General features: G+C 47.0%; 1 protein-coding gene across 1 annotated transcript in view; it reads right to left on the bottom strand.

Annotated features, from left to right (window-relative positions):
* Window positions 1–1084: 1084 nt before the first annotated feature.
* C8H6orf132 (chromosome 8 C6orf132 homolog) overlaps window positions 1085–12114 on the bottom strand; it is a 151558-nt gene continuing 140528 nt past the window's right edge. The window contains exon 5 of the mRNA XM_085620795.1: window positions 1085–2623. Coding sequence (XP_085476921.1) covers window positions 2551–2623 — 73 coding nt within the window. The 3' untranslated portion in view covers window positions 1085–2550. The remainder of the gene's footprint in view (window positions 2624–12114) is intronic.

Genomic DNA, 12114 nt, shown 5'->3' with positions numbered 1-12114 from the left:
CCTCATCGCCTCGAGCAGCCTCCAGGGCTCCATGGTTTAGGAAGGCAGGAGCGGGGCATGCAAGTTCACGGCAGCTTACAAAAAGATTGATGTCTAGTCTAGGTTGCTGGGGCAGTGATGAAATGTGTGACACCGTTGGCTCTTGACCATCTGATCTTTGCGCTGGAGATTCATCGTCATTTTAAGACGTCACTGATGAGACCCACGAGTGAAATCAGCATCAATTTAGGCAAAGAGACAAAATGGAGAACACATTTAGGGGCATATTTACAAGCTGGCGATAAAAAATTATCGCCGCTTTTGCGGCCGTTTTTGGCCGAAAAGCGGCGATCATTTTATCGCCTAATTAGCAAGGGCACGCTAACGTGTGAAACCTTGCTTTAGTGTCAGGATTCCTAACGCCCAGCTTTGCATCTCTAATGAGATGCAAAGTGGGCGTTGCTAACATGACATTACAGGAGAAATGTCGCTAAGCGACATTTCTCCTATCATCAAGCCCCACGCTATGAAGCATAGCGGCAAGAAAAGTAGCGATAGCCCCTGTTATCGCTACTTTCCTTACGCCTGCTTCAGGACTGACTTAGCCATGATATCCTATGGAGGGTGGATAACATGGCTAAATTTGTGAGTCCCTATCAACAAGCTAACACCACATTGCGTGAGATTATCGCTGGGTTTCCAGGGATAATCTCACGTTAGGCAGTTAGCGCTAGGATTTTTATCGCTTTTGAGATAAGCGTTGCTAATAGCACGCTGTCTCAGTGATAAAAATCCACGCTAGCTGGCGATAATTATCGCCGGTTATTGCTGATATGCCCCTTAATGCCTTCCATAGGCCGGCTCCTCAGGGTTCTGTAATCTTTCTAAGCGGACACTGAGGCTCTGGTAGATCACAGACAGTCCTGGGCTTTGCCTGGATCAAGCGACTTGAGACATGAACTCCCAGCGAAGTGACTCCAAACTATGAAGCCACACCCCCAGTCTCGCCGGGCCAGCAGCGAACCCACTCCAAACATACCCGGCCCTTCTTTTTGAAAGCGGGGGCGCTTTCACACATTCCGACAGTGAAGACAATGCACAATGCTGCAGGAAAGTTCCCAGTTTATTCATAAATAATATTATATAGCATTATCATTATTGTTAAAATATATACAACTTAAGAAATATGTGTTGGGAAGCAACCTAACACTTTATTTTTACATAATACACTGAAAAAAGTGCTTCGAATAAAACATATAATAAGTGTGAGAGGAACTGAAAAGTGCTTTATCTAAAGCATGCTTTTTAGCCTCTGTACATTTCATTAAATATAGCCATGTTTTTTACACGTTCTTAATAATATATATATATATTTCGGTACATCGAGGAGAATAAATGGACCTGTTAGTTTCTCACCTGGTTGCAAGTGTGAGCCATTGGGCGTAGCAGATAGCGGTGCTTAAAAATGATGCGTATGCGGGGCTTGCAAAGAAAAACATGGAACGGTTACAGCAGGCACACGGCAAACATGCCTAAACACACCCCGACAGATGCATGCAGGTGACAGAGCGAGCAGACCCCTTTCTGAAACCGGACAATCCGGTATGCCGTTTGGTTTTTTTTTTTCTCGCTTTGTAACTTTAGAAATGATGTTGAGTTATGTGTCTGTGATGACTGAACGGGTCAACGTGGAAATAATTCGTTTTGACACTTTTGTTAACTAATCAGAGAGGGGAGCTCGGAGGGCATTTGTGGAAGTTGCACGGTTGCAGTTCCGGTCAGTTTCGAGCTGGGCCGCCGGACAGCGCTGCGCGAGTGTGGGGCACACCACATCGGCCTCTCCTTTCGTTTCTGGGAAGCTCCAGAGGGGGGGCCTGGAGTGACAACCTGCAGACGAACGCGGCAGCTCCTGGCGAAGACTGCGGGGGATGGAATCACCCGAAACAGCTCGACACACGAGTTTGTGCAAAGCAACCTACAGCGCACATCCTGCCCCTCTAACCCTGCACAGGCACCCCTGGTACCAGGCGAATAGCAAAGACCTACACTCGCCATGCTATCAAACCAAAAACAAGCGCAGGAGAACATGTCAAAGAAAGCTCCGCCTGAAGAGAGGACACATCTGCAGAAAACGGGAGCGATTGGAGAGCGGAGCAATGTGGTCTGGTGGCTGCTTTATAAAAAAAATAAAAAATAAAAAAGAGATATGTTCATTATTTGACATTTGCATAAAAAACTGTCGTTATTGATAGTTCATTTGTTAGTCTAGGAGTAGAATGAACACAAGGGGTGGACACAAAACCTAAAATGGCCCTCCGCAGGAAATGCCCTCTCCCCATTTTTAGCAGATCCTCTGGCCCCTTGGAGTTCAGGTGAGCTGGTGTCAGACCGGTGTGGTGGAATCTTGCAGACCAGAAACACCTGTTTCGAGAAGTCCTTGTGGCATTGAATGGGCTCCTAGGGTGGTCCTCAGGAGACCTGTGATGTAATCCCCCACAAAGCTCGTCCATTGGCTGCCTCGGGCGGGAAGGAGAAGCGTTCCGTCGAGCCCCTTTGGCGACGGCCTCCTTGTTAGGTGTAAGAAATGGGCTGTCTTGTTCCAGGCCTCACCGTGAACGTCGTGCCCAAGCCGCCCTGTGCAGTCCTGGAAGGAAATGAAAGAAAGACAACATAAAACTATGGAACGAGAGACAACTAAAGAACATTCAGAAAAGGCAGCGCAACTCATGAGGCTGGAGGGGTTAAGCATTAGAGTTCACAATCGTTCTATTAACACGAGCGGATCTCCCTTTAGCAGTCTGAGTTCATTCGTGTTATGATATCAGTACCTCAAGCTCCAATACTAGTCAGTCAGTTGTGAATTATTGTAGAATGATCAGTCAAACCATGTGGGCCTATGAAATCCTTCCGCAGACCCAGCATTTGTACCAAAGCACACGTTAACAAAACCCTGGATGACCATCCGAGAACTGATGGGAAACACTGGAAGTGTCAGATTAAGGATTCCCCCCCATGAACTGTGTATGAGGTCAAAGCAATGGTAATGCAGTCTCAGAGTAAAGAAACTCCCCAATCAAATGACTGCAGACTCTCACTTACTAGGCGGACCATTGTTCGTGGTCTTCGGGTCATGTGGCCAGACCCAGTAACACCGTGGCCTTGAGACAGCCGCTAGGACCGATGGCAACGGGCACAGCAGGGGCCACACGAGAGAGAGAGACATGAAAGGACTAGAGAGAATATGGAAGAATTGGAGCAGAGGAAGGGAGCAGGGCAGCTTTGAACATTTCTGCCAGAGCTGCGAAGGGTTAATAGTCTGACCCTGACCACGTCTGTATCAGTCTCCAAAGCTAGTGCTTGAATTGAAGCGCCTTCGCTACCCCTGGGAAGTTTCTCCCTACTGAGAAGTGACCATTCTCTCCAACTGCACCCCAGAGAAGAAGGGTGGCTGCATTTAGTTTTAAATGAAATAACATCAAGTATTCAGAGCCTAACTTTAATCCGTACTTCATGCGCAGTTTAGCAGTCTCTTGAATTAGGACTGTAGCACCTCCCTAATGCCACAACTAGACCTCTCCTGAACCACAGTAATGACAGGAAAACGATGTAGACCGTCCTACAATACTCACTCCTACGGAGGGGGCAGTTTTGTGCTTCTTCATTCTCAAGAAACCAACAGAGGACCAAGAAACCAACCGAGGACCAAGAAACCAACCGAGGACCAAGAAACCAACAGAGGACCAAGAAACCAACAGAGGACCAAGAAACCAACAGAGGACCAAGAAACCAACAGAGGACCAAGAAACCAACAGAGGACCAAGAAACCAACAGAGGACCAAGAAACCAACAGAGGACCAAGAAACCAACAGAGGACCAAGAAACCAACAGAGGACCAAGAAACCAACAGAGGACCAAGAAACCAACAGAGGGCCAAGAAACCAACAGAGGACCAAGAAACCAACAGAGGACCAAGAAACCAACAGAGGACCAAGAAACCAACAGAGGACCAAGAAACCAACAGAGGACCAAGAAACCAACAGAGGACCAAGAAACCAACAGAGGATCAAGAAACCAACAGAGGACCAAGAAACCAACAGAGGACCAAGAAACCAACAGAGGGCCCTGCCCCTGCACAAACTGTCCTAGCACCACAGTGGATATTCTGGGGAGGTGCGCAGCCTGAAGGGGAGGGCTAGGAAGCCTCAGTGCCTCGGTTTTCACAATCCTGCTGCGAGTGCATGCTTCTAACAGGATTGTAACACTAGGATGCTCAATACAAAGGGATACCTTGTTGTGTGTAGATTTAGATTCCGTATATAGGTTTCCCGATTTATGCCCTTATATAGGTACAATTCATATTGCCCTTATTTAGGCATTGAAAATCCAGCCCTTATTTAGGCATTGTCCATGCTAACCAAATACAGGCATGGTCTCCTACATCCGTCAATCCACGTCACAACAAGTTCTTGGAAAACCAGACTGTTAGCCTTTAGGAATTTCCCTTGCTTGGATATTCCTTTCTCCAAGAACTCATTTATTATGCATGAACATCTATTCCTCAGGGGTTCATTCATGACGTTCTGATGCCCGACTTTTACGTCAATACAGGCATTCCTAAACACCTTCAAGGTATAAATATACCTGCGCTTGCCCTGGCAAACCACGGTTCCGGTACGGTCCAGTTAGACTGCCTACTTGTGGTTCGCCACGGCAAGTTCGGCAGGAGATCGAGTTCCCGCCTGATGCACTGACCAGACGCTGTCATCTTCCTCAGAGAGAATCCAGCTCCAGTGTTTCTGACTCCCCTTGCGGGGTGTTAGATATCGAGTCCCGGAAAGAGATTCGAACCACACACATTCTAAGGTATGGAGCGGACTAGAACTTAGAGAAACTTTTGGCAACTCTTGACAAAACTAAACTATAGCTAGCTATACTTTAGAAAACAGCACCTACTTCTTACCTCGTACTACACTTAGTTTAGGTACACTGGGGTAGAACTATTTAGAAGCATCAGACGAGTATTCACATTTTAGCCTGTGTGATTTATGTATGTATTTTATGCATATATGTCATAGCTACAAACCATGCTATTGCAGTATTATTTTATCTTATAGCTAACACTGTACGTATTATACTTCGCATCCTGTCTTACGATTGTAGCAGTTCATATCTCTTGCATGAGAAATAAGACTATTCAATAAACCCTTTTTATTGAAACGCCCGTCTCCCTATTTCTGTGCACTCTGTAGAAACAAAGCATGCACGATTGACTGAGTGAAACCGTTATCTATTGTTTCCATGGTTCTGAGATTGTTCCAACTCTAAGGGAAACAAAGTTGTCATGTTCATGCGGTTGTCAGAAACTAATCCCTTCTTGTTTATTTGAGAGGTTTCTAGTGACCTCTGAGTTAGCTGGCACACAGAAGTAATTAAGTTTAATGTACTCGATAGAGACATACTGACCCCAGTCCTATGTCAAAACAATAGTGTTTATTATTCCGATGTGCAGAGCCTATCAGGGATATAGGAACTACACTACAACCTCTACTGTGGTTTATTCAAATAACTTTTACTTGGCATAGACCCCCCCTCAATCCCCAACTACATCCAACATATTCAATGGGAAGACTCAAAGTTCTCAGAGTATCATTGCTTCTCCCGAGTCTAATTTCAAGTGCCTCTTCACTGGATGTTCCCAGAAGCGCCACAAGGCCTGACAAGCTACCTCCAAGTTTATGTACCTCTATTGTAACCTCCCCCATTGGTCACCGCAACCCTGTCAATGATAACTTGTGAAGTCAGGAAGGCGCCCACCTCTACTCACACTGCCTCGCCCTCTATTAAAGCCCTCTTCTGCGGCTGAGCATCCTGCGCTGTCCCTTCCCCTACTCCTACGAGCCTATCGTAAAGGAAATTGTGAGAATCTTAGAATTCGCAACTAACACAAAAGTCTGCCCAACTCATAAGATGATCTGGCAAATGGGATGTAGAGAGGTCCTCGGAGGGTTGTACCGCTGCCAGTGGGAGGGAGTGCGGTATTATGAAAAGAGGGCAGCAAACTCATCTAGCCCACTAAGCATTGAGGTCTCTACATGTTGTAGGACAAGAGCCTTGTAAAACCTGGCGATTAACAGAATTCTGATTTGAGTTCGTAATGACGGAGACGTCAAGCTGTTAAGGTAAGATTTATTCACAAATGCAAGTTCCCAGAGACAAAGCGGAGGGTGCGTGCAAGCACAGTGCAGGCTTGAATCAACTGTCGCCTCAACAGTAAATCACACACCAGCCGTCAACAAAGGGAATGGCCAACGGGCAGCGCGAGGCAGAATCCAGAAAAGTGTCCACGCGCAAGAGGCGTGCGAGGCGTAAACACGACATATATCTCTTTTCCCTAAAAGTGGAAAGAGGAAGCAGGGGAGGGAAGAAGGAGGGGGGGAGAGAGAAGGAGAGAAAGAGAGAGAGAGGGAGAGAAAGAGAGAGAGAGAGAGAGAAAAGGAGGAAAGGGGATTACCTGTACCTTACGGTAGTCTGACAACCCTGGAACACCTCCTGGGGGAAGCAAGAGGGTTATTGAGAGCATCCAAATCACAGTGTCTAGGAACAGAAGAATGTCTCGAGACTAGATCAGAACGTATACTTGGCCTCTCACCAACCTTGTCATTGACTTTAACAATCTTGTTCATGTTCCACCAATTACACTTATTGACATGAACAGCACTACCACATATTTTATCAACGGAGACAGGTTTGCTGAACCTAGATTCACCTTTTTTTACAAAACCCTGTCTCTTCACTTTCACTATGTCACCTACAGCGAACTTCCTGTTGGAGACATATTTCCTAGAGTCAAAATAGGTATTTTGCTTGTTTTTTACATCACTAACTTTGTTTCTAACAATTGCATCACGCTCCTGTGCAGATGCTTTGCGTTTGAACCACTTAGACATCCATGCTGGCCTAAAGTCCAAACTGGCCTTTCTGCCTTTGAGCTGGTCAAAGGGAGACATATCTGTGGATGAGTGGGGTGTGGTTCTGTAGAACCACAGCATGGTTTTTACAGCAGTGGGTATAGCTTTGTTGTGATTAATGGCTCGCCTTATACAATCCACAATGACCCTGTTAAGTCTCTCTACAAGCCCATTGGTTTGAGGATGATAGAGGATTCTTGAAGGAATTCTCCGACATCAATCGAGACTAACTGCACCCCGTTGTCTGAGATGACAGTCTTGGGAAAACCCTCCCTCATGAAGATCTCTTTCGAGTCAACTTTGGGTACAAATTTTACTTCACACCATTTTGAGTAATAGTCAACTAAAACTCTTGCAAACCATGTCTGATGGGGTAGGGTATGGAATGGACCCAACACATCAATCCCAATGTTTCCCAGGGATTTTCCGGAAAGCGGTAGGAGAGTGAGGGGGGAGGTGTGGATGTGCTTAAATTCTTATCTTCCAGCACAAATGGTACACTCTAGGACCAAAGCATCAATGTCTCTGTCCATTTGGGGCCACCAGAAGTATTCACGAACCCTGTGTTTAGTGAGTGTAGCTCCCAGGTGTCCCTCGTGGGTTTTGGTCAACAGGGTTTTCCTGATATTAAAAGGGTGTACAATTTTGTCTAGCCTGAAAACAAGTCCATCTTCCAGTGATAATTCATCACAGACTTTAACAAAAGGTTGTATATCAGCATTTAAATTTCTCTCTTTTGGCCACCCATTGATAATGTATTGTTTTACATCTTTCAATGTTTCATCAGAGTCCATGGCAGCATACCAATTGCATTCAACAACAGAACACACATTTTGAAGTTCTACCCTTGCAACTATGCAGTCTTCATGTTCATCAACGTCAATATGCTTTTCGTCAACCTCTGATTTGTTAGGACTAGGAGGTAAAGGTGACAGGGCATCTGCTTGTACGTTCTTTCCTCCAGAGAGGTGTACAATATTGAAGTTGAAGTGCATGAGCTTTGATGCGAGACGGGCTATCCGTGGCGTGGTGTTGAGATGACTGGTGTTCCCCAAGATGGCAATTAATGGTTTGTGGTCTGTTTGTAGGGTAAACTTCCTGCCCCATAGGTAGCATTTGAACTTTTTGATAGCCCACCAACAGGGAAGAAGTTCCTTTTCTATCACTAAGTAGTGTGATTCTGAGTCCCTCAGAACCCTAGATGCAAAACCTATTGGGTGTTCCTGGGTACCTACTTGCTGGGTCAGGACAGCACCCAGACCCTAACAGCTGGCGTCTGCAGTCAAGGTGCAACGTATCAAAGAATCAAAGGTTTCAATGCTTTAACCATGGTGAGTTGAGATTTGAGCCATTCAAACGCATGTTTACATTCATAATCCCACACAAACACAGTTTGATGTTTAAGCAAATTGGATATGGGGCGTACTTTGGTAGCATAATCGGGAATGAATCGCAAATAAAACTGTCAGTCCCAGTAAGGATTTCACTCCTGTTTTGTCTTTTGGGGCAGAGGCATCCACGATGGCTTGGACTAGACTGTGTTGGAAATGGCCCTTTTTGCAGGGTTATCCCAAAACCTTTTGCTTTTTTCCCCCTTTATTTTTCCTGACCTGTGGTTGTTGGTTATAGAACTCTGGGCACTTTACCACTGCTGATCAGTGCTAAAATGCATATGCTCGCTGTTAAATTGTTATTGTGATTGGTTATCCATGATTGGCATATTTGTTTTACCAGTAGGTCCCTGATAAAGAGCACGGAGTGTGCCAGGGCTGGTAATTCAAATGCTACTAGTGGGCCTGCAGCACGGATTGTGCCACCCACATGAGTAGCCCTAAATTGGTGTCTCAGGCCTGCCACCGCAGTGCCTGTGCGCAGTCTGTGAACTGCCAGGTTGTCCTGGCCAGTGTACACACTTGCCAGGCCTGACCCTTCCCTTTTCTTACACATTGGACACCCCTATGGTAGGCCTAACGTACCCCCCTGGGCAGGGTGCAGTGTATGTGAAAGGTAGGACATGTACTAGTGTGGGTAACATGTCCTGATAGTGAAATACTGCCAATTTCGTTTTTCACTATTGAACGGCCATCTTACCCATAGGATAGAATGGGGAATGCTGTGTCCCATGTGTAACTGCATATATCCCCATAGGAGCAAGATGGGAAGCTGAAGTCTGGTATCCCTGAACTCAGAATTTGATAACGCATCTTTTAGGAAAGATGGTTTTTAAATACCGTGTTTGAAAATAGCACTTTTAGACAGTGGCTATTTTCCTGTTCAACCTTTCTGTGTGCCTCTGCCTGTTTGTGTATTGACTGTCTGGTTTGTAAGTGACAGGGCCTGGGGGTGGCTGCAGGAGGCTGGGGAGTCAGCACTAGGCTGAATAGACCTATCTACACTTAGAGTGGTGGGAGGAGTTGCACCTGGGCCTGAATAGGACTGTGCCTGCCTTCCACAATGCTGGCTCCCCCTCCTGCGGTGTGTCTGATGGCCCTGGCCTCCCCTCACAAAGGAAGAAGACATGCCCTGGCAGAAGGCACCTAGAACTGGTTGGTACTGGATCCTGGACCCCCTCACACATGAAGAACAAAGACTTTTGGGATACAAGAGTAAGACCTGAAACCCCTGTAATTTAGACTACTTTGGAACCAAGGAGGAACCTCTGCCCAAGAAGATCACGTGAAGAAACTGAGGAGAAGTGCTGCCCTTGCTGTGTGTTCTGGGGCTGGCCTGCAGTTTACTGATCCTGCTGAGGGTGAGGCTAAGGGACTTTGCTGTGTGCTGTGTCCCCCCACCTGCTTCAAAAGAAAGGACTCTGCTGTGTGCTGTGTCCTAAGAGTCTCCAAGGGCCTGAGAAGAGCTGGCCTCCTGTTGGGAACGCAGGGACATCCAGTTCCAAGAACATATTTGTGCAAGGAGCTGTGTGCGTGTCTCTGCGCATAACCTGTGCTTTTTAATGAAAACTGCCTGCCCGTGTGATTCGGGAGTTCGGTGTGCGATCAGCACACAGCGTGGCTAGGTGAGGTCAGCCGTGCCTTTGCCTTTCTCATCCAGCCCTCTAGAGTGTGTGCCTGTGCACTTCCCGAGGCCGTTGGCAAAAGGGGTCGAGATCACCGCCGCTGGCCCAGTTCAACCCACGAGGGAAGTGCTGTGCCCCGAAGAATCACTGCCACGGCCTGCCCAGGGACGGGTCCACCAGTAGAAAAGAGCTGTGAAGATTCCCTGGCCGAGATCACCACTGCAGAGAAGGGGTCCGTCGTGTCACCGAAGAGCCGCGCTGTGATTGGTCCCAGCGCGGCGTGTCGCCTAGGTAACGGAGGGCTCGCTGCCAGAAGGAGCCTCGCTGAAAGCAAGAAGGAGTGAAGCCGGATGGTTGCCTAGTGACGAGGACGCCTGTGCCAACGTCATCGCTGCGAAGAGCAGGAAGGCCGCCGAAAGGAAGACCCGTCCCGACCAGCGTGTCACGGCCAGTCGAGAAGGGCTCTTGCTGAGAATCTCCTGGGTAGCACCGCCACCGTGAGAGCAACCCGAGGTAACACGCTCCCGGCCACGCTGTTTTCAGTGCGAGGTCGGGTGCAGGTGGGGGAACCGATGGGGGCTGCCTGAGACTGTTGGTTTAACACGGGAGCAGAGTGGATCCGTCTCTGGGCAGAGCAAAGCAAGGGCAATATCCAAAGATCGCGTCCTTGGCGGAGACTGGTGCGCGTTCACGCTTTTGAAAGCCCAGCTGGATTTCAACTGCAGCGGGGGCATTTAAAAAGAACAGGTGCTCCATGTGAATTAAAGGGCAACGAGGGCATTGGCAAGATACAGTGTGGGCAATAATCAAAGGCAGTGTCCTGCTGGTGACTGGCTCGCGCTTTAGTGAGGAGATGATTTCCAAGAGGTGAACGCGAGCACGCCCAGGTAGTGCACCCCATGCCACAAGTACAGTAGGGCAGCCATTGATACAGGCACCATTGTTAGGAGCTATCACGCGCTAGAAAGAAGGGCTCACAGCCTTACGGAGCCCACAAGTATTTAACATCATCAGTGCGCTTTTGCAAAAGGAACTTTTTCTACACGTTTAAAAAAAGAACATTACAAGAAGATCTTTGTTGTTGAAACCACTTTTATTGTGTATGTTGGATCTATGTCGTTTTGGTCATGCTTATCTTTAGATAAAGATATTTAGTTTTATAAATACCTGTGTGGAGTCTGTTTGTGGTGTTTCACAGTGTTATTGTGGGTGTTGGTGCAAATACTTTACACATTGCCTTGGGGATACGCCAGTCTGCTCGTGTCAAGCTACCAAGGGGGTGAGCAGGGGTTATCAACAGTGTGTGTTTCCCCCTTACCCTGACTAGAGTGGTGGTTTCTGCCTGGCTTTGGGGCGAGCCTCAGCCAACCAGAAATCCCATTCCTAACACTGGGTTTAGGCGTTACACCAGCACTTGAGATCGTGTGACCAAGGTATTCTACCGAGTCCTTTGAGAACACACATTTGTCAAGTTTAAGCACAATCCCATGTTCTTGAAATGTGGACAATACCTGACACAATGTTTCATCATGTTCGGTCTGGTCAGCAGCGTGTATGAGGACATCGTCTTGAACGATAGCAACATTTTTGATGCCTTTGAGGAGATTGACCATAAGACGTTGAAAAACTGAAGCTGCCGAAACCAGGCCAATAGGCATGCATCAGCATTGGTACATGCCTGAGGGAAAATTGAACGCTGTGAGATGACGCGAGTCCCTGTCCAGTTCAACCTGGTGATATGCTGACGCAAGGTCGAGTTTGGAAAATATTCTGGCTCCTGCTACCATGCCCAACATTTCAGAAATGTTGGGTAGAGGGTGAGAATCAACACAAATTTCTTTGTTCAGACTGCGCAAGTTAATGCATATCCTCAGCTCATTGTTTTTTTTTTTTCAGGCAACGACTAACAGAGATAACCAATCCGATGATTCGACAGGCTCGATCACTCCTCTTCTACGCAATGACAAGAGTTCTTTTTCCAGATCTTCTCTTATGCGAACGGTACACTTCTCAGTTTATGTTTTACGGGTATAACACTTTCTTTAACTTGTATTCTATGTTTGAAACCTTTTATGTTTTCCCAATTCACCTGAGAAGGCTTTAGGAAATTGGTTCAGTAGTTCTTCCACTTGTGTGGAATCGCGAATGGCC

The sequence above is a fragment of the Triturus cristatus genome, chromosome 8 (assembly GCF_964204655.1).
Source record: "Triturus cristatus chromosome 8, aTriCri1.1, whole genome shotgun sequence".
NCBI classification, from domain to species: Eukaryota; Metazoa; Chordata; class Amphibia; order Caudata; family Salamandridae; genus Triturus; species Triturus cristatus.
The sequence above is the reverse complement of the archived record's forward strand: the minus strand, read 5'-3'. Positions and strand labels throughout refer to the sequence as shown.